Source organism: Carettochelys insculpta, chromosome 6, assembly GCF_033958435.1.
Source record: "Carettochelys insculpta isolate YL-2023 chromosome 6, ASM3395843v1, whole genome shotgun sequence".
Classification (NCBI taxonomy): domain Eukaryota; kingdom Metazoa; phylum Chordata; order Testudines; family Carettochelyidae; genus Carettochelys; species Carettochelys insculpta.
This window is the reverse complement of record NC_134142.1, coordinates 34219815-34242833: the sequence shown is the minus strand read 5'-3', so window position 1 is coordinate 34242833 and position 23019 is coordinate 34219815. Positions and strand designations below refer to the sequence as shown.

The 23019-nt window shown below is 40.2% G+C and overlaps 1 protein-coding gene across 3 annotated transcripts in view; it reads right to left on the bottom strand.

Moving 5' to 3' along the window:
- EML5 (EMAP like 5) overlaps positions 1–23019 on the bottom strand; it is a 270650-nt gene that overhangs the window by 69328 nt on the left and 178303 nt on the right. Inside the window, exons 26-29 of one of the 3 annotated variants that reach the window (XM_074998770.1) lie at positions 22403–22604; positions 19130–19256; positions 18109–18123; positions 8872–8880 (exon numbers count right to left, since the gene is read on the bottom strand). In XM_074998770.1, the coding sequence (XP_074854871.1) occupies positions 8872–8880; positions 18109–18123; positions 19130–19256; positions 22403–22604 (353 nt within the window). The remainder of the gene's footprint in view (positions 1–8871; positions 8881–18108; positions 18124–19129; positions 19257–22402; positions 22605–23019) is intronic. The other 2 variants (XM_074998769.1, XM_074998768.1) reach the window with 2 other exon arrangements.

Sequence of the window (23019 nt, the reverse complement as noted above, 5' to 3'; positions counted from 1 at the left end):
TTGTTGCTGTTGCTTCTACATATACCCTGGCTTCAGTTGCTTCCACCCATCTTATTTCATGAATTTTACCCATGAAAGCTCACACCTAAAAATGTGTTAGTCTCTAAAATGCCACAGGACTGCTTGTTGGTTTTGGAGTTACAAATTCTTTTGTATGTGGTAAGCCTTCCAATAATGAACGTTTTCCCCTGATATCTGTAAAGTACCTTATATATACTAACTCAATAGTATAATCATCAAATATGATAAGGCATATAACACAATATTTTAAAGTATATTATACACCAAATTTTAAATTTAATATCTAATTAAACCACAAAAGCCCCTGGCAACTGATGAAATTTTTACCCATTTCACTCTTGCTAACTCTGAGGCTCATCTGGCAATCTGGGACTCATCTTCACAAAATAACAGCTATCCTTTTATGCATTATTGCTATTTCAGGGAAAAATAATCAACGTTTTACTGTGAGAAAATAACATCTCTTATAACATTTGCTTTATACTTTTTTCATAGGTGTACCAGTTCCAGTTAGGCACAAAAGCAGTCAATATCATGCATGGAAAATAGATGTCTCTCCATGTCCATATTAAACTTTTCAGAGCTATACCCCAGAGATACCCCAAACATGTATCTCATCATTAGGATGTTAATTGGCATATGATGAAAACATGTAAATCAAGCAAGATGTAAATACACTGAAATATATAAAATAAATATATAAAATAATTGAAAATATTGACAAAGATACAAATTATATTGCCACTAAGCTCTTGTCAGAGAAAAACAGTCATTTAGGTTGGGATTTTCAAATGCACCTAGCCTATACAGATACACAAATCCCACTCCCTGAGTTGTTCATTTAGATGCTTCCCAACAGCCTCCCTCCAATTACACTAGCAGGAGGAAAAAAAAAAAGAGAGAGAGAGAGAGACAGCCTGTACAACTCATTTAACCTAAAACTAAAATCACATTTTCAATGCCTTCTTTTTTCGAAAACAGTGTTTGTTTTCAGTTGCAAATGGTTAACATTATTGTTCTGGAAATGGCTACACTGACCTCTAGGTTATTATCCACTTCAGATACATTGGCTTTATATTTTTGTTAGACATTTAATAACCCTAGTTCTAAATATCTCTGAAGTGAGATACTAAATTGTTATCTAGCTTCACACCCAATTCTTTGTGTTATCAACAGTTTATGAGGAAGAGAGATTATTAATAAATAAATGGTAAATAAATTTGATTGCACAATGCCACATCATTTAAGAAATAGGAACTGTCTTCATTATGGCTGTGTCTACACTACATTCCTCTTTAGAAAGAGGAATGCGAATGATGGAAATAAAAAATACAAATGAAGAGCTGATTTACAAATCTCACCCTTCATTTACATAATCTCTTCTGATTGTGTTTTCAAAAGAGACTTTTTTGACAAAAAAATCAGTGTAGAGAGGGTTGTTTCAAAAAAAAACCAAAACTTTTTTTGAATGAACACTTACTCCTGAAAAAAATGAGGTATAAGAGTTCTTTCGAAAAAAGGGGGTTTTCTTTGAAAGAACTCTATCTACACTGCTTTTTTTCGAAAAAATTTCTTCCGATAATGCAATCAGAAGAGATTATGCAAATGAAATGCAAGATTTGGAAAACAGCCTTCATTTACATTCCTCTTTTGAAAGAGGAATGTAGTGTAGACATAGCCATGAATAGAAAGTATTAAACCAACACGGTCAATGATAGTGAGAGTATTTAAATCAATACTTTACTACCTGCAGATTATTCATTGGGATTATAATGGCATTTCCTTTGATATCTCCATAACCTGCCTGGCATTTATACAGATATTTATTAGTAATTATAGATTACATATAAAAATTCATTCACTTCAATGTTACACCTTAAAATATACAACATATATACATTCTTTTATATATATTTCAATATATTTATATATTGCTCGATTTACATGCTTTCATCATTAATCTACTTTGCTGTTTGCTTAGATAAAATTAATATGGCTGACAAATCCATCATCACAAAAAAAAGTATCTTTCTCTTTTTAAGAATAAGTATGAATGATATCAGAACACTATATATTAGAAGATTACTTACCAGAAATTCTGTTAATTGCAGTAACCTTTTCTACCATCCTCTGATGTTGGATTAAAGGACAGACGCATTATGCTGTCACCTACTGGAAGCAGGGATGCAAAGAATTTTGAAACCCCATACCTGACTACACAGCTTTAGCCAGAAAATGTTCCTTCTAGTTAAAGTAACTGCTATAGCCATAGAAAAGGACACAGCATACAAACCAGTGACAGAGATGATAAATGAGCACCAGAGCAGAGAATGGAGAGATGTAGGGAGAGAGAACACCTGACTCTAATAAACAGAATTACTATTGAGTGATTTTCTGTTGTCATATGCCTATCTTCTCCAATCCTAAAACAGTGGATAGAATGACAAAGATGTAGCAAACGATAAACCCAGGAAGCAGGGCTACCATACTGTTCTCCTAGCAGGACCCTTTGTCCAAAAGGACTACCTGAGAAGCGAAGAGGCCTAGCTTATAGTAACATAAAAAATGAATAATGAGACACACCATCTTGCCACATCATACACTTGGGAAACAACTGCTTCATCTATCACTTACCAAATAGTGAAGACTTCTGTTGCAAATGTCATCTGACTAATTCAAGACAAGGTTTCCAATCGGGGCATACTCTATGAGAATGCAGGTTTGAAACTACCTAACAAAAGCATCTTCAGATGCAGTCCTTGTTGCAACCTCAGAACAGAGTTAACAATTGTGTTGACTTTCTAGACTCAAGAGAATGAGAGGAAAAAAATGAAATGTTCAACAAGTGAAACTTCTTGTCATAGAAGCTGGGGTGCAATACTGGATTTGGAGGGAGCAAGAGAAAAAAAACTGCTTGCTTTTGTCTAGAGGGAATTCAGTGTTCATCCTAGGAACAAACTGGGAACAAAGGAAGGCTGAAAAAAAAATCTCCCTCATAAGAAAAGACAAATACAAAAGAAAGGTCAATTTGTACACCTAGCTCAGATCACTACAGTAAAGAACACCATTTTAAAGAAATGAAAGAAATGAGGTCTGCCCTAAAGTCCAAATTAGAACTTGCAAGACGGGGGAAACTTTTACTGAAGGACCACAGGATTAATCAACAGTTTGAGTCCTTACTTAATTACCAATAGAAAAAATCCCAAAGACCCTGGACAGTAAGACACAAGATATCCCTATATTATCAAACTAGGCCCTTTTTTGCCCTCCAGGCAGATTCCTCTGAAAGGACAGGGAGCTCTTTTACAAAAGAGATTCTGGAGTCATATTATCTTTCAGTGCATTAATCTCCCACATTTAATGGAAACACAAAGTAGTGTTATTATATGAACTTCCCCATGGCTACAAAAGGATATGCTACAGATAAAACCAGGCAGCTGCAGAATGCTATATACTTGTTTAACATAATAGTAAAGAGGAAAACTTAGGAACAACGTCTACGTCTACACTAGCCAAAAACTTCAAAATGGCCATGCAAATGGCCATTTCGAAGTTTACTAATGAAGAGCTGAAATACATATTCAGTGCCTCATTAGCATGCAGGCAGCTGCAGCACTTCGAAATTGACGCGGCTCGTCGCCGTGTGGCTCGTCCAGATGGGGCTCCTTTTCGAAAGGACCCCGCCTATTTTGAAGTCCCCTTATTCCCATGAGCAGATGGGAATAAGGGGACTTCGAAGTAGGTGGGGTCCTTTCTAAAAGGAGGCCCGTCTGGACAGGCTGCGCAGTGGTGTGCCGCGTCAATTTCGAAGTGCTGCGGCCGCCCGCATGCTAATGAGGCGGTGAATATGTATTTCAGTGCTTCATTAGTAAACTTCAAAATGGCCAATTTGCATGGCCATTTTGAAGTTTTTGGCTAGTGTAGACACAGCCAACAAGATGTATAAAAAAGGGAACCTCATTACTGATGCACAAATTCAACTATTCTCACAAGATACAGATGTCACATTCTTTCACATCAAAAGTAACCTAGAAATGAAGTATTTTGAGGATTCTGAGCAAGGAGCAGATCTATCTTTTCCTTCTGTGCAGTAGTAACTCTGTAAGATCATACCTCAGGATTATATTTCTCATGACAAGATGTGATAAGCAGTGTGCAGAAGGATCATGGTACTTCTAAGCTGGAGACAATTTAGTAATAGAAAGAGCAGGGACAGGCAGTCCTACAGGACTGTCTGTGCAGAAGGGAGCCATTATGACAGTGTGGCTGTACAGTCTGTTCTCTCTGGGGCTCCGCAACACATTATTACGAGAGACTGAAAGGCAATAGATAAGGGTTAGATTTGTGGTACAATAAGGAAGACCACAGGCACAAAAACTAGGAGGAATAATATGACAGCAAGGCCATTCAGAGTACCTGTGAGAACAAATATGCATTGAAAGAAAATCAGTGAGAGAAAAGAGATGAATCCCAGCCAGAAACTGAAAGAAAAAACAAGCTTCTATTAAAACTGAACTTCATAACTCTCTGGGGAACAGCAGAAAAACGGAAGGAAAACCTGCTACTGGGGAACAAGGGAGAGGAGATAAACTCCAAAGATTGAAAGACAATGTTTTGGTTTCTGCATGTACAGCTTGGCAAGGGAAAGCAGAGAATACAGAGTTGAAAGAAGGTTGAGAGGGAGTCTGAAGAAAGGGTGTGTAAACACTTTTTGTAAGCAGCCAGGATCTTGATTGTACCTCTCAACTGAAAGACCCACATACCACAAATGGTCAGTTTCACTCTTATGTTGAAAGAGCATGAACTGGGACTTGAATTTCTGAGTGCTGTGATACAAAACCCATGGTCTGGAAGCCCCCAAGTCACCAGGTCAATACTTATCAGTATAGGGAATAACCTGGAACTTGCAGCCAGCACAGTTTTTTACCAAGGCTTTAACTAAAGGAGAATACAGACAATATAAATCTGCCAATGTGTGGCTCACTAGGACCAGGACAGTTGGAGAAGCCTCAGGGCTAGCTCCACAAGAACACTGGAGAACCTGAACTGGACAGCTGATAAACAGCTGAACATGTTGCCAAAGAGAATAACTCAATGCAGATGAAGGCACCTAGAGAAGTTGGTCTCCAGTGTGGAGAATGAGCAGGCCCCCTCATGTCAGATCCTTGAGGGGAGAGAATTATGCAGTTTGTACAGGGAATAAAGGAGGTGTTAGAACCATCTGGGCTGAGGAAGTGCCAGGCAGACAGAGAATGGCTCCAAGGAGGGAGGGCTAATTTAGCTGAAATTAGAGCAGCAGAAATTCCTGCAGGGGTGGTAGATTAAGGAGCAAAATCCTGAGGCTGAGAAGCACAGGGAAAAGAACAGGTATAGGAAGGTTCAACAATGAAGGAGAGGCAGAAGAAATACCTGCCAAAGCAGGACTTACCAGAAGAGGGATTGGCTTGAAGACCTCAGGTACAGGATAAGCTGTGGAGCAGAGTTGCAAGTTGAGGCAGAGGGCTGATGCCAGGTAGGTAGCATGTCTGTGGTATGGGTGCCTTGATCAAGGGAACCTTTTTAGAGACTGAGGATGGAAATTCTGTGCCCTCTGGCCCTCTAAAACTACTATTTACAATGTCTGGTGGAATGGCCAACCCCAAGACCATCCCATCCCCATGAGAGTGATCAGGTACAGAGCCTGGTGCCCTGGCTTCCTCCCTCCCATGGATTTGAAGCAGAACATTCAAGTTTCTTTCCCTTCCTTGCCTCCCTTCTTCTTTTGTTTCCCTGAAAGACAAAGAAAGAGAGAATGAGAAGAAAAGGGCAAAAGAAAGGAGAGGGCAGGAGCAATGGAGCCTCCCTGTTTCCCAATATAGAGGAAAAAAAAAGGAATAAAGTACTGGCTCAAACTTATATAGCTTTGTGTGGGGTGTTCAAGCTTTCTGCCTCTTTCCAGTAGGCGGCACCACATAATGTTGTCTGTCCCTTAATCCACTGTTGTAGAATGGGAGAAGAGAGAAATGTATGACAGTTTTCAATTATAAAACCATTTGAAAAGACCATCAAGTATTTAAGTACAACGTGTAAGTCTTCAGCCAAACAACTGACTTGGACTATTTAAATTTGTATGCTCCTATAATGTAGTATAAAGTATCACAAAATAACCAATCTTAAAAATCCCCTCTAAAAACATTATATTATTTCACAACAGTGAAAATTGAGCAAAAGATGAAAGTCAAAGCGTTTCATGTGTTTTTCATTCATATGTTTCATCAGGGTAATAATCTCAGCATTCATAAGCAGACACATATCAGGCATGGTACAGAACATAGGAGTACATTTTCAAAACACTGCCCTAAGAATGGAAATCGGAAAAAAATCTCAGTTTTTACATGCTGATTTTTCATTTGGTAAGCAGAGGAGTCACTATTTTACACATGCAATACAGCGGACGTGATTTTGCATGAAGAATATAGCTACATGCTCAAAAACAGTATGTACAAAAAAGAAAGAGTCATGGGAAGCTTTTAAAGGGTTAGTTTACAATTAGTGTCTCCCTAGATTTCATTTTAGTGATTAGCACATCAAAATATGGTCTCTTCTGATGTCCTTCCATAACTTTTTCTACAAGTATAAGATGTCAACTAATCTTTTAGCTTTGAATTCAGTGGTAAACTAGGCTGAAATGCCAACTGTGATATCTTTATTTCTGTGTTAAAATGTAGACATTCACATTTTTCAGAGTGAAGCATAGCTGCATGACAGATGAAGAAATTCACCCCCTTATGCTAAAACATATCACTTGGCATATCTACTGCCTATGTTGAAGACCTTCAGTGGTACATAGGCCCTGTGCTGGCTAGGGTTGCCAGACAGTCCCAAATTTCCATGAAAAGTCCAGCATCCTGCATTCATACAAAAACATCCTGCGGGGCATTTTTGCATAGAGGTTGGACATGGGACTTGTCATGGACATTCCCCATACAGTCAGGGATCCTGCAGCTGGGGATGCCATAAGGGCTTGGCACCCCAGCTGACTCCCTTCTGCAGGACTGTAGGGTTTCCCCCACCCCTGGCCAGGGATCCCATGGCTGGGGCTGCCTGGCCTGCCTAAATTTTCCCAAAATCTGGCAACCCTAGTGCTGGCCCTCAGTACAGGTTGAGCTTCACCCAGGGAAAAATAAGCTCCAAATATTTTATTAATCTGAAGAGACTGAAAGAAATTTGTTACTTTACATTTAATCTGTCTAGAATTTTCAAAACCTCTGGCACTTTTGAAAATTTTACCTGCTGGTAATAATCAGTCTAACTGGGCACTTGTACTAAGCCAGACTTTATGCATGACATAAATGCAATTTGGTGTGCACATGTACAGAACTGTTACTCAATATTCAAATTTTTATTTTAATAATTTTTAACCAGTGGATTCAGTGTCTATCGTGGCATTGCTTATAAAGGCTAGATGACATAGCAAATTCAGTTTCTATGACCATTTTTTCCTTGATCTCGATTCTGAGACTGCCATAAAATGTTATAGAACTGCAAGTTGTAGTGTTTTGGTTTTTATAACATAAATAGTTGTGCATTAACTGGACTGAAGTTCCCTCCTACCTCCTCTACTAATTAAACTTTTATTTCACACTAATTTAGCATTTATAAAATGTTCTCAAATTTACTGAACTTATGGCCAATTTCACTGGTAAATACATCCCTAAATACAATGCAAAATGTATGTAATAGAACTATACACTCATCCCTCACTATACAAGCACAATTGGTTCCCAACTTTTTGCTTGTAGACAAAAACTTGTAAGAGGGACACTAAATTCCAATTAAAATACACATAAAAGTCTCTGATTCATTCCAAGTGCTTGTAACTCAGCAAAGGAGTGGCAGCATGTGGCACTGCTTTTGAAAGGTAAGTGAACCTTGGATTGTGGAGGGCAGGGGGGAGTTGGGGACGATTAAAGGCTGAGGGAAGTTTGGGGCCATAAGCGGAAGGGAGGGTTAAAACCTGGTGGCGGGTTGGGTCTGTGGGGCGGACAGGGGGCGTTAAGGCTGCAGCGTGTGGGGGCCGGCGGTGGGTTCAGGCTGTGGCAGTTTGGGTGTCTGGCTCTGGCAGCGGTGTCAGGCTGTGGTGGGTTGGGTCTGTGGGGCCAGTGGGGGGGTTAGGCTGCGGCGGTTTGGTTGTATGGGGCTGGCGGGGGGGTTCAGACTATGGCGGGTTGGGGCTGTGGGGCTGGCGGGAGGGCCAGCCTGTGGCAGGTTGGGGCTGCAGAGCCGACAGGAGGGTCAGGCTGCAGTGGGTTGGGGGTTGCAGAGCTGATGGGGGAGGGGGTCAGGCTGAAGCGGTTTGGGTCTGTGAGGCTAGCAGGGGGTCCGGACTACAGCAGATTGGGGCTGCGGGGCCGGCGGGGGGGATCAGGCTGCGGCGGTTGGGTGTGCAGGGCTGATGGGGGTGTCTGGCTGTAGTGGTTTCGGTGTACAGGGCCGGTGGAGGGTTCATACCGTGGCGGTTTGGGTCCGCGGGGCTGGCAGGGGTTCAGGCTGTGGTGAGTTGGAGCTCTGGGGAAGGGGTAAGGTTTGTATTAGCCAGGGGGAGTTCACTCACCTAGTGGACAAAGCTTGTGTATATGTGTCCCTCATTTAAGTGAGTACTCACAAGTAAAGTACTCGTTTAACAAGGGATGAGTGTAGCTGATGTTATGTTTGTAATTGAAGAACTGATAAGCAGTATAGAGGTATTTTGAAGGTTGTTAGGTAAATTACAGCATCCTATGAGAATCCAAAATAATACATGGATTTGTAATGGTAATGAGTGCTGATGGTAAAACATGGAATAAACAGCTTAGCAAATAAAAGCATTACCTGGAACCTCTTTTCAGCAGCAGATAAGAAAGAGAGAATGATTACTTATTCAAGTTTGGCTGAATATTTGGTCTCAGCAAAATATTTAAAGAGAAGAAAGAAAATTAACTTTTTAAAAGTGCTTTTTTAAAAGAGCAGATGAAAAGATGTATTTATTATAAGGGTTTTATTCATCTCTTCATGGGTCATACACAACCACTCATTTCTGCACACAAAACTACCATTGCCTTAAATTAAAATTCTGCACTAGCAGTGGAAGGTGAATGTGATCCTAATAAGAGTAACTCTTAATATAATAATCAAGAAGCAGAAAAGTTTGTGTATGTGGCTGTACAGAAAAGTGAGAACATGTGAAGTATGACAAGCATTTAACAATTGATAAGTACAGCATCTGATTCATTCAATCTAAAATGATTTGACAATGGTGACTTCTTTAAATAAGGAGAAAAATATGGACATATTTAATTTATTAGCAAAAGCAGATGCAATAATTATACAAATTTACATACAGATATATATCAGATTATACTACAATTATCTCTGCTCACCAAACTGCAGGCATGTGGTACAGTTAATGCTAAGCTGTAGAGTAATGTTTCCTAGTTATGCTTATCATGCTGATTTGTTGCAGAGCTAGCTCTATTTCATGTACAGTAAACTCTCGATTTAATGGACTAATGGGGAGGAACGGGTGTCCATTAAACCCAAAAGTCCATTAAATATGAGGGTTTACTGTCCCCCCAGCAGGCTTCCCCAGCCCCAATCCTTCCCCGGGCCCCCACCCCCAAAAAGCAAGCCTCTGAGTCACTGGAACTGCTGCTGCTGGAGGAACCCTCCACGCAGCCAAAGCAGTGACCCCCCACCACTGTGAAGCTGAAGCTGTTCGCTGCAAAGCCACCGCTGGAGCTGCCATCCACTCCTCCCACCAGGAGAGTGGTCTGCTCACACATGCGCCCCATCTCTGGTGGGAGGAGCACACGCTAGCTCCAGCATCAGTCCAGGCCATCGTGGAGGGTTTGGCAGCTGGAAGCAGATGCTCCAGTAAGCCACGTTTCTTTTTTAGGGAGAGTGGGAGATGGGATTTAGGATTTTATGGGCACTGATTAAGCGAACTTCAGGAACAATGTGGGGGGCTGGCGGACATCCATTGTTCCCAAAGTCCGCCAAATCAGGGTCTGTAAAATCGAGGGTTTACAGTATTCAATATTGAGAAAAATCTTACAATCATATTCCTGTACTCTGAGAAGTTAACAGTCTTTATCATTAGTAATCATAGTGCTTGGGTTTGCTCTGGTTATTGTTCAGTAACTGCATTGTGAATATGCACATTTTTCACTCTGGATAGCAGCTATAATCTTTCTCCTCTAACCTGCTTTTGTTACAAGAACATTTAAGCTGTTCGCAAAGATGCTAGCTCAGTTATCATTCCTTTCAGAGGAAGGAGGAGTAATTTAGTATTTCTTAAATGAACAGGAAGCACAAAGCATAGCAAAGCACACAGGGTTATTAACCTGCCAAAGGAAAATAATCTAAAGTTTAAAAAAATCTATTAAACTAATTTCCATTTTCCCACTCCTCTGAACTTAATCACCAGGTCAGTCAGCAAGGCTCTGGCTCTCAGAATATCTGTGATACTTGTTTTTGCACTCTTTCTTTACAATGTGAACATTTCAGTCTGAGATCTGCTGAGACAGCCTGCCAGCTCATTTTAAGATGTGTAGAGGTAGTGTTAGACTATGGTATTCAGGCTTGCCTGTAAAGGCCTATATTTTAAGAAGTTATGTGTATTCTTAGGGAGGTATAAAACAGAAAATCAAAATCACAAGAGTGGCTACGTATGGGCCTTCTCTCACTGTGCCAGTCTGAGATCTTGTTCTTTGGTTAAGCAAGAGGCACAGCCATAAGCTGGGAAATGCACAGTCACATCCTCTCTCTTCAAACCAGTAACATTCAAATAAGATGACAATTCAATCCAGCATATCCAGATAAAGGAAAGATCCCGAAGTTCCCTGGTGGAGCTCCCATCTGAGATTAGCTTCTATCTGCCTTTTTGTTTGAGAGCAGAGGAGAGTAAACACACTTTGCTAAATGTAGGGCCCAGCATTTGGGAAGTAAATTAAGAACTGACAGAGGATATCTTAGCTAAAGACTTCTGAAGTGCTAAGATAGATTCTTGACAGTGAGGAACTCATACAAATAGAAGCACATAGTTCATGGCTGAAAGGAGAGATCATCTAAATCCCTGGCATTAAGGATACCACACCATCAGACAATAGTGCTGACCTCATCATCTGACCAAACTCAGAACTGGTCCCAGCATCAAGACTTGGAAAGGAAGGAACTGAAGCTATTGAGGATGACCATTCCTAATATGCTGAGCAATGAGGGAGTGTTCATATGATCCTAGCAGCCATTACTTTTCTGGAAGATTCACAGTTCTCAGTGGGGTCAGGTAATTACTTCAATAGTAGGCTACTTTGCAGAAAAATATTTGTTACTGGGGACAACACATGACTCAGGAAAAACACCTATCTGTCTTACATATTTCACGTTGAATCATAAGGGTTGTCTGGTATCTTTTTATTGGTAAACTGAGAAACAATAATGGAAAGAAAGACATTCTTAAAGAGTCACTTCAAAGAACTATAAAATGACACTGAGGTATCTTAAAGGGGCCACATTTTCAAAGATGGATATGATGCTCAATACTTTCTGAAAATCAGACCTCTTAAAGGGATTTCAGTTTGGCCATCCAAAAGCGAAGACACCCAAAATCACTGATCACTTTTGAAATTCTTGCCATTAACCTTCAAGAAAATAATACTGTTTTTATAACATTTTAACCATTATGATTTGTGTATACTCCAAATTATACAAACTGGGCAATTCTCCCTTGATTTCATACTTCCATTCTTATGTAGAGCTGTTCTATAACTTTCCTAAAATCCCAAATTTTCGTTCTCATGATAACGTGTTTAATCAAATATTACAAAAGACCAACAATAAATATGAAGAGAGAAACATTTAGAAAAGCCTTCTCATTAAAAATGGTTTTCCAATCTTCTATGATCCATTGAATATAAAAAAATGCCATATAGAAAAAGCAGGCAAATGATGCACAAAACTTAGAAGACATGACTTATTCAAATGCCACATGCAATGTTGCCTTACAGTCCATGGCATTTTACCATTCTAAATAAATCTATAGCCTCTTTTCGTCTCAAGAGACAGTGGTTAGCAGCAGCGGTGAGGATCTATGGGCAGTGTTTGAGTCTGCAGCTTCTCTCATGGCTTATCCTCTAACTAACTAAATAAATATGATTCTAAATAAAAATCAAAACAATACATTCTAAATTTTATCATTTTAAATATCAAAACCCAGATATAGTTAGCATACAGATGCCAACTATAAATCATAGCTACATCAAAAAGCTCTGTTTCACAAGAGAATAACATGACTTGATTAGAAATGGATCTAAATCAAAACCCCGCATCTAATTTCTTCTAAAATTAATTAGAAATTCAGATCTGTATTCACCCTTCGCTAATGACCTCTAACTCTATATAGGCTGAACCAAAACCCTAAATTCTAACATCCACACATTCTGTAAAAATGTTCAGCTCAGAAATCTAAGGCTTTGGTTTATTTCTATTTTTAATATCAACCTTCAGAGTACTGTAGGTAGATAGTCAGAGATCTCAAAATTTCCATCAACTTTCAGTTAGACCAAATAATCTAATTATGTCAAATTCTCTGACTTTTTAGGATGATAACATATAAATTAATTTTACCCAAGTTTATGATTGTTTTTATCAGATATCATTATTCAAGTAATAGGGAATTTGGTACTTTGAACTCAAGATCAGGAAACAGGAAGTCTCCACTTCCATTGTTGCATGTTTCAAAATGGTATTATCATTGGAAATGCCTGTTTGGGCAACTACCATGTCCAAGTAAGGATTTTCCAGTGAAAATGAAGAGTTACATGATTTCCTTACGTAAAACTGTGTGGTAAGGTAATACCTCATAAGTTTATCAGTTCTTGGAAAACCAAAACAACATATTTACTTGTCATGCTATTGCATAAGTAGCATTGTGGGGCAGGTAAGGAGTAGTACCCAAGTTATTTGCATCAAAGACAAACAGGACTCAACAGCAAAGACCCCAAAGATTTCCAGCTATATACAGTTGTGGCTCTTAGCTCTACACTTTTCCATGTCATGCCCAGAACAAAAGAACAGATGGAACAGTTGCTGTATTGCCATTATTGCCCCTCCTGTTATAAGTGGCTAGTAAGTCTTCTTTCGGGGTTCATACAATTGACAGCATGAGTTAATGCTGCTCCAATTAGCTGCACTTTCCAGTTTTTCTAGACAAGTCATATATAGCTGGTGTTCCACTAGACCAGTCCACTTTGTGTCTGTCTTGGTCTTTTGCAATGGGAATTATACAGTGTAGCTGACTGTGCTGACCTGCTTGGTTACCTTTGCCTGCCTGTGTGTTTTCTCATAGATTTATTATTTCCTTATGGTTTTGGTTACATGGTTATTATACTAGGTTAAAACAGATTTATATAAAAGTAGCTTGGCTGTAACATGAGGAACTTACAGGCCCTATCCTGTACGTTGAGTTAAGGCAAAGCTAGCATACTCATGCCCGGCACCTTTCAGCTAGACAGCAAAGTTAACCTGTGTGTGTGTGTGTGTGCGCGCGCGCACATGCATAGAGTCTTTCAAGAATACTCTCAAACTTAGCAGGTACATCATTACTTGGAAAAAGTCTAAATAACCAGTTAAAACCAGACTGAATAACTACGTAGGACAGAATTAACAAATATGATACATTATTGCAAAGGCCATGGTAATAAATTGACTCATATGATAATAAATTCAGATCAGTGATATACTGACCTATAGGAAAGAGTGACTTCACCAGTGTTAAGGTAAGGCAATACAAATAAGGAGAAAAGGAAACATCCCCTACTGAATATGTATCAAATATAACAATGTCAGTGTAATACAGCATAAAAGTAGCATCCCAGGCTAGAAGCAGTAGGAGAAGGAGATGTAGTCCTTGTGAGGAGTGGATCAGAATGATGGCCATAGATGATTATGGTGATGAGGAAGGTGACAATAACATTTCAGGTTATTCCAGAAGGACTGGTGACAATATATGGAAATATAGGTATACATTACCTATCTATCTTGTGAAGTTGGGGTGTATGTATTGAAACACTATATTTGTAAATTCACAAGAGTTCCTAGAGTTTGAGTGTTGTAACTGCACATCAGGGCTCCCAGTCATAGAATAATTTAAATACTGAGCATCATCCTGGGACAAAGGACCTCTCAACACTATAGGCAGTAACTGGAAATTTGTTAAGTACAGCAGGGTCTCAACATTTGTGAGGGTTCCATGTTGAGAACCATCACAAATGTTGAATTTTGTGAATACGGCAGCCACTCCCCGTTTGGAGCCTGGCTGCTGGGGCTCCTGCCCAGATCCCTGGTGAGGTGGCAGCTGCTGGCGTTCCAGGCCCTGGGAAGTGGCGGCTGCCAGAGTGCTCCCTGCCCCGAGGCCCCAGGAAGTGGAGGCTGCTGGGGCACTCCTCACCCACAGGGCCCCAGGAAGCGGCAGCCAGCGCTCCTGCCCGGAGCCCCGGGGGAAGTGGCGGCTGCCAGTACTCCCTGCCCCAGAGCTCCAGGGAAGCAGCCGCTTGTGTATAATTGAATTTGCTAACCTTAAATTCACAAATGTTCAGACCCTACTGTAATTTATAGAATTATCCACAATTTAAAGATCAGGCAACAACAGAATAAGTGCAAGCAATTATGCCTGAGGTTGGACCATGGCATGTGGCTAGCCACCCTTTTCATACATCTTTATCCCATTTAATTTCCAGTTTTTGTCCTTTTGTTCCCTAGAACTATAGGCAAAGAAACAGTGCCAAATATCTAAAGCTTTAAAAACATCTGTAGAATCATCTTCCTTTTAATATTACATGTTTACTAGAAGCAGAAGAAAAGTCATCCCAGTGCTGCAAAAACCCTATTTGTCCTGCAGGAGAAAGAAGAGAAACTGTTCTGCAAAAGTGAAATAAAACTAGGGCGACCATATCTCCCTGTCCCAAAAATGGGATAGGGAAATATGGGAGGGAGGGGTGGCTCCTCCAAGCTCCAGGAATCCAGGAAGGAAGCAGCAGCTGCCAGCACTCGCCAGGGACCCCCGGGAAAGTAGCAGCTGCTGGCCCTCCCCGGGATCCCCAGGAAGCAGCAGCCCCTGGTGCTGCTCCCCAGGAGCCCCAGGGTAGCAGCAGCTGCCAACAATCCCCTGGAATCCTGGAGAAGCGGCAGCTGCCCATGATCCCCCTGCTTCCTCGAGGCTCAAGGAAGTGAAGTCTGGAGTGGGGGGGGCAAATACGGGACAATGAATTCCTTTAAAAAAATAAGTTGGGACGCCATTTTGGTGTCTCAACTACAGGACCCGTACCGCCCAATATGGGACAGATGGTCACCCTAAATAAAACTGTTAGGCCCAAACATTATGAATTATGAAGGTAATGCAAAATTATATTACTGTTCTCTTCTCCACCAAATATAAGAAGCCGAACATAGCAAAAATTATAAGACCACAGAGAAAACTCAGGCATAGTCACCATCACAGACATCTTGAGCAGTACACTTGAAGTCATGATACCTATATCACAGATATAGATAATCTTATATCTCCATTATCTGGTAATATTCATTTCTCTCATCCTTGTAAAATTAATATTGCAGGACAATATATTAAAATGCCTATAACTTCTAAAATACAAAGTCTTGTTTACACCAAAGTTTAAAATACATATATATTAAATGGGGGATATCCTCCACTCAGAAACACAACTTTACATCAGTACATCTCACTGGCCTGTTGCGTATACTTAATTGAAAATGGTGTAAAAGAAAAAATATTTTACAGATGACATTTTTAACTTTTTCTTTTGTAATACTTAGGCAGCTGTATCCTGTTTACTCATGCCACAGAACATCACAGACCTCCAGCCGTTTGATGTATATAGTATTCTCAACTGCAGTGTAAGTGAACAAATGTGAATATTAAAGGAACAATCTTCATTAATTCACTTTGTAAAAAGACTGAATTGCAAATCTCTCAATTGGGATGTATACTATTTATTTACTGAGTACTATCACAGCCATGAGCAGGTTTGGTCTGCTTTCTTCCTCACATGTTCTGGAGTTCAGATAGAAACATTTGCTTTCTTTTTATAAGAATATTCAGCAACAAAAACAAAACACAGTGTTCACATGAATGGTGTACTAAAACGATGCAGTGCTCTGCTTCAACATTGCAGAGGACCTCTTAGCAGTGGGAGTGCAATACTGTCACTTGCAAGTGGGGGCCAGACAGCCATGCTAGGAGTTCAACCTCCTGATGTGCAGCATGGATCCCAGTTTCCCTCAAAGGTTGAGAGGAGGCAGACATGGATGGCATGTTGCCAGAGTAGTAGTAGTAGTAGGCATCCTTCAGTCTGCATAGACTATGGATCGCGCCCTTTAAAGTTTCAATTGAGGACTTCATTTACAGCGTCTATTGTGACTATGAAGACCCACACGACAGTGACAGTCCTTGATGACAATGGACAGCATCTCCTTGAACTGTGCTCGTACCACAATCTGTGCATCACAAACACCTTATTCCAAACGAAGCCACAGCACAGAGTGTCGTGGAGACACCCATGCTCGAAGCACTGGCATCAACTAGATGTGGTCATCACTAGGTGTAATAACCTCAAAAACATCCTTCTGACATGCAGCTATCATAGTGCTGACTGTGATACAGATCACTCGCTAGTTTGCTCCAGGCTCAAGCTGAGACCCAAGAAGCTGTACCACTCTAAACCTGCTGGAAGGCCCCACATTGACGCCAGAAAGACGGCGAACTCGGAGAAAGCTGAAAAGTTCAGAGAGACCCTCCAGGAAAATCTGCGCAGCGGCCCTGGGGGTGCCGATGCGACATCCAAATGGCAACATCTGAGGGATACAGTTTACAACACGGCCTTGTTGGTGTTTGGAAGAAGAGCTAGAAACACGAACAACTGGTTCGAAGCTAACTCCGATGAGATGATTCCAGTCATTGAAAAGAAGCGCGCTGCACTCCTGGAGTACAAACGCTCACTGAGCCAGAGTACCCAGGAAGCGCTTAGAGAGGCCAGAAGAACAGTACAGCAGACAGCCAGGTGCTGTGCCAACAACACTGGCTCTAGCTATGCAGCAGCATCCAGACCTGTGCCGACTTTGGTAATCTCAGAGGAATGTACGAGGGTATGAGGAAGGCATTAGGACCCACCCAGAACAAGATGGCACCCCTGAAATCCAAATCCGGTGAAGTCATTGCTGACAAAGCCAAACACATGGAACGTTGGGTTGAGCACTACTCCGAGCTGTACTCACGCGAGAACGTTGTGGTTGATGCAGCCCTCGATGCCGTCGAGCTCCTACCAGTAATGGACGAACTGGATCAAGAACCGACCGTGGATGAACTGAAGAGAGCCATCGACAGCATTGCAGCAGGAAAGGCCCCTGGTCAGGATGGTATACCACCAGAGGTAATCAAATGTGCTGCGGACACACTCCTGGAACCCCTACATGAGCTACTGTGCCTGTGCTGGAAAGAGGGTGAGGTTCCACAGGATATGCGCGACGCTAACATTGTAACGTTGTATAAGAACAAAGGAGACAGAAGCGACTGCAACAGCTACCGTGAAATCTCTCTCCTAAGCGTCACTGGTAAACTGTTCGCGTGCGTCATCCTTGGCAGACTCCAGAAGATTGCTGAGAGGGTTGCCAGAGTACATCACACAATATGGATGTTGCATCTCTCTTGGTCACATGGGTTTGTATTAAAAAGTCCGTGGAGATGATTTCAGCTATTGGACTGAGGTAACCTCAAAAGAACTGTTCTTCAACCAGGAAGAGGAAGAAATACTTGTCCTCCTAGTCCCATGCTCTTCTACTCCTTGTCCAGCCCAGCTACTAAAACTATGTACTGAGAGTTCTTTATTGTCCCTTAATCCCTTCACTGCCCAGTAATAATCTGCCATTTTAACAAATGGCATGTTGCATATTGAACTTTATTTTAAGCATTCATTTCTGTCAATGTACAATTCTATTTTTCAAAAATTTGTAATAAAATGTTTTATCCTGGATTATTATTAGAGATAAGAAACTTACCTTACTACTCCTTGCCTTCACAAGAAGCAAAAAAGGGAAAAACAATGACAGAGAAAACAAAAATTGGTATATGTTTTAAGACAATCTTTTAAAATGTTTGGAGACAACAGATTACAGTAATGTTCTAACAGATATCTGAGATAAAAAAAATGAAAATGCATGAAGTGGAACAAATTCTGCCTCCATTGCTCCTCCAGCTTCCCTAATTAAAAGGTTTTGGTCCTAACCTTTAAACCTTGATCTCACTGAAGACATGGGAATCTTTAAGTTGACTTTACTGGGGGGCCTGGATCAGCACTTAGCTTACAATGCTGTAGAACTTACTGCATTTGTACTTCTGACAAGGGATTCAAATTAAGTTTGCATGGACAAACTTAATGATGACAAGCTATCCTGTAGCACCTTAGAGACTAACAAATTTACTAGGTAATGAGCTTTCATGGGTAACACCCACTTCCTCAGATATATCGTCTAAGAAACAGAGAGTAAGCCGTGCTAGTCTATACACTATCAAAACAAAAAGCAGTCAAGTAGCACTTTAAAGACTAGCAAAATAGTTTATTAGGTGAGCTTTCGTGGGACAGACCCACTTCTTCAGACCTCAGTGGGTTTGTCCCACGAAAGCTCACCTAATAAACTATTTTGCTAGTCTTTAAAGTGCTACTTGACTGCTTTTTGTTTTGATTGTCTAAGAAAGTGGGTCTTACCCACAAAAGCTCATGACTTAGTAAATTTGTAAGTCTCTAAGGTGCTACAGGACTATTTATTTGTGAAGCTACAGATTAACACAACTACCCCTTTGAAACTTAATGATGATATGTCATTATTTTTGAGCCCATAAATTCCACTTTTATGTATATCGTGTAGTTTTTGTATATGTAAGTTTCCAAGTATTTAAAAAAAGCAAACCGGAAAAAAATCGATCCTGTGGACCCTTCTAGCTCAGTGCATCAATGTAATTATGTTTTCTTATAAAATATTTCTGTTTTTAAGCTAAATATGACTCCAATTTAGAAGTTACCTTTCATCTAGTGATGGTTCCTTTTGTTGCAGATGAGGCTTAATTCCAAACATTGGTCTGATGTTTGTTGATAAGGCTTTGATGGTGTAATTAATTTCATTCTCTCGTGTCACATCACTGTCATATCCTAATAAAATCAATATATAGTAAAAAAAATCTAAGAGAAATAGGAAGTGAAAAATCAAATAATTTTATTTCTATAGCTTCTCTTCTGCCACAGCACTAAACAACCAAAAAGTAATGCTATAGACACACAAGTTTATTGAGGTAATACTTTTATTGGGCCAAATTCATTTGGTGAGAGAGACAAGCTTTTGAGCTTACACAGACCTCTTCTTTAAGTATGTGTAAGCTCAAAAGCTTGTCTCTTTCACCAACGGAAGTTGTCCAATAAAAGATATTACTACCTGACTCATCTTGTTTCTCTAATATCATTGGATCAATGGATTACAACAACACTGTACACCAGCTTCTTAAAATACAAATTTAAAAACAAATTAGGGGTCCAATATAAATAAAAAAGTGATTAAAAGATAAAGAGAGGGTGAACAAAAGTGATTATAAAAACATTGTTAGAGAAAAGGGCTACCAGGCTATCTTTAAAATGGGGAAAGTCAACATTAGAAGGATTTCAAAGGGCAGTAATTTCTATCACCATAGCGTCTTTCATGCCAAGCTTGCAATTCTGCAGTAATTGTACAGCAAATAAAGATGTAAAATTAAATTACTTAGCTTATTTAAAGCAATTTCCATGCAACCTGTTTTAGGGATTTTGCTCAAATATCCCCCTTAAACTTGTAAATGTCACAGTCAACTTGATATGCAGTTCAAATGAAGAGAATATCATGGGGAGAAGTGTGACTGGGAAGATTATCCCTATCATTTGTTCAGCAGCAACATGAACTGCTGTAGAGGAAGTACATATTATCCCGATATTTAAGTGGGTAGAGAGATATTGGGAATATCTGAATTTTTCTCTTACATTTGTAGCCTGTGAATGATTGCTTTGTGCTGTAGTTTTTTGTAATTGTAGTCTTAAGCATTTCTAAGATGGAAGCAGAGGTCAAGAAAATTATTGAGCATATTCCCCAGAGGAGGCACAGAATAGTGTTCAGGGGGAGCCAGCCTCCACAAGGAGTGGGGAGGAAGCACCACCGAGCTTTGCGCCCGTCCCCCACTTACCTCTATCCACCTCCCCACCTTCAAGAGCCATGGCCCTGATCCTGACCCTGGCTCTATGGTGGCGGGGTGAAGGAGCGCAGACAGGGGAAAGTGCAGGCAAAGTAAAATTCTTGGAAACCATGTAGTATGGTTAGTTTTGATATCTGCTTCACCAGGAAAATAACAGAAAAATAAAAAGTGGTCAGCCACTGCCTGCGCAGCTTACTAAATTAAAATGTCACTTGGAGTGAACTAGGCCCAGTTTGTTATAAAGTATCATTTTATACACACACACCCTCAGAAACCCTTGGTGTTATCAGATCAAGGCAAATATCTGAAAAAATCACAAGTCCCACAGAAGAGTAGTTTAATTGATGTATGTGTCACATTGGCTACATCTACACTAGCAACTTCTTTTGAAATATTTTTTGAAAGAAGGGGGCTCTTTTGAAAGAGCCCATGGAGAGTTTACACACAAAAGGCATTCTTTCGAAGGTAAATTGAAAGAATGTGGTGCTCCTTTCGAAATCACTTGTCCTTTCCCATTTCAGGAAGAACATCCCCTTTCAAAACCTTCTTTTGAAAGAAAACGTGTGTAGATGCTCCACAAGGCCCTTCTTTCAAAAGAACAGTCTTCATTTTTCAAACCCTAGCCCATTCTTTCGAAAGAGCGGGGGCTGTGTGGATGCTCTCTTTCGAAAGAGCAGATCACTCCTTTTATCCCCTTTTTTGCGTGTGGATGCTCTCTTTCGAAAGAAGTTCTTTCTGAAGAGATCTTCCTGAAGAGCTTCTTTTGAAAGATCTCTGTAGTGTAGATGTAGCTATTGGCAAAGGTTATGCTTAAAATGATACCTTTTTGATATTTTAATATTATATTGTTTGGGTTTTAAGCATGTATTTAACTGATAGTTCAGCATCTATAGCTCCTATGATCACCTTTAGAAATAAAATTATGATGCCAAGATAAACTACTTTTTTTGGACTGTGGCCAACAAATCAGTTAGTAGAGTAGCATAATTGTTTGCTGCAAAAACTGTTTTCCAAATTCTTGAGGTGGAGTTTCTTATGGTCTCATTTTAAAATTCTAGCTGCCTATCAAACACTTATTAACAATAACCATAATAGAGTCTGTCTCACCTCCAAAATTGATTATTTTGATCCAAATCCTTAGGCTCTGGCTATGTTTTTTCTCCTGTATTTATGTAGACAACTGCAAAATAGCCAATGTCCAAAATAGCAGCCAACAAGATGGTGACATGTTTGCAGTGCAGAAACTAAGACCTGTTTAAGAAGCAGGGGAGGAGGCCAGGAGAATCCTTCCCAATTAATGTATTAAAATACCTATTTAGTGTGATTTGATGTACTCCAGTGACAAGAAATTTTATTTGCCTTCAGAAGAATATTATGTTTAGAAATAATAAAAAAAAAGCCAGATCTGGCAGGGATGGTTTAGAAGAATCTAAAGATTGTGCTTCATTTTCTTGATTGAAGCAGAGGCAAGTAAAATTCACTTGTGAGTAGAAAAGAAGTACTGGAAACCTTGGGAACATCTTGAGCATCCTTGGTTAAGAACAAACTCCTGAACTTTGATTTGAATAGAACCCTTTATAGCACAGAGATTTAGTATTGCAGGAAGAACTGATGTGATTAAATGTTACTCCTATTTATTTTACAATTTTATGATAAGATGACCCATACTACTCACATGAGCATATTGCAGGCACTTGGAAATAGATATGACAGAGAAGGACATTTTAGAAAACCTTGAAACAGGTAAATTCATCCATGATGTCTATTACATCATATGTACAAAGCGGCAAATGGTGAGGGTTGTTCCAGAGGGTGGCACCAACCACATGCCCCTGCCCCACCACCTCCCCAGCCCTGCTCTGCCCTTGCCTGCCTTTTCCTGCAGAAGTTCTTAGGGCTTGTCCATACTAAGCAGAAGATCAACCCAGTCAGGGTCGATCTTCTGGAGTTGGATTTTGCACATCTGGTTTGAGGTCTTCAAGTAAAATAGTGATGTACATATTTTTATATCTAAACTGGCAGTTTTTCTACAAGAAGTAAGAATTCCCTCTTAAATTAGCATTTCTTAAGAATATTACTGACCTCCATCTTCCTCAGAATCTAGGTCAGATTCTTCACTATCACATTGTCTGCTCTCTCGATGTCCCTCTATCTCATAGGTCCACAGCATTAGAGAGGTATCTGCCCCACCAACAGTGACCAACAAACTGTCTTCGTGAGTCCAACGAACATTTGTTACATGTGTACTATGGGCTACATACCTCTTAAATTTTCCAAACTTTCCCTAAATGTGGGGAAAAAAAAGACAGAAGTTCATTCAACTCTTGTAAATAAAGTTAAAATGAGCTACAGGCAGAAATTCTCTAGTCCAGCACCCTTAGGACCTGACCAGTGCTGAATGAGAGAATTTGCTGAAACACGGGAGGTCAATATTGTCTAGCAGCGTCACCAACACTTCCACTGCTTACTGGACTCTCAGAAGACATTTGGGGTAAATTACAGCTAAATAACAGCACAGATCACTAAGAGTCGGGAATGGTGTCTGTAAACAAACTTTATGGGACCATGGGAAACTTGGCCACACCCATGATAAGTGGTCTTCTGGCTACCTAAAATCATCCTGGATTACGGATGTTGATGCACAAGAGAATTCTGGATGAGAAAGGTTCAACCTGTGCTAATAAAAGACCTTTCTGTCT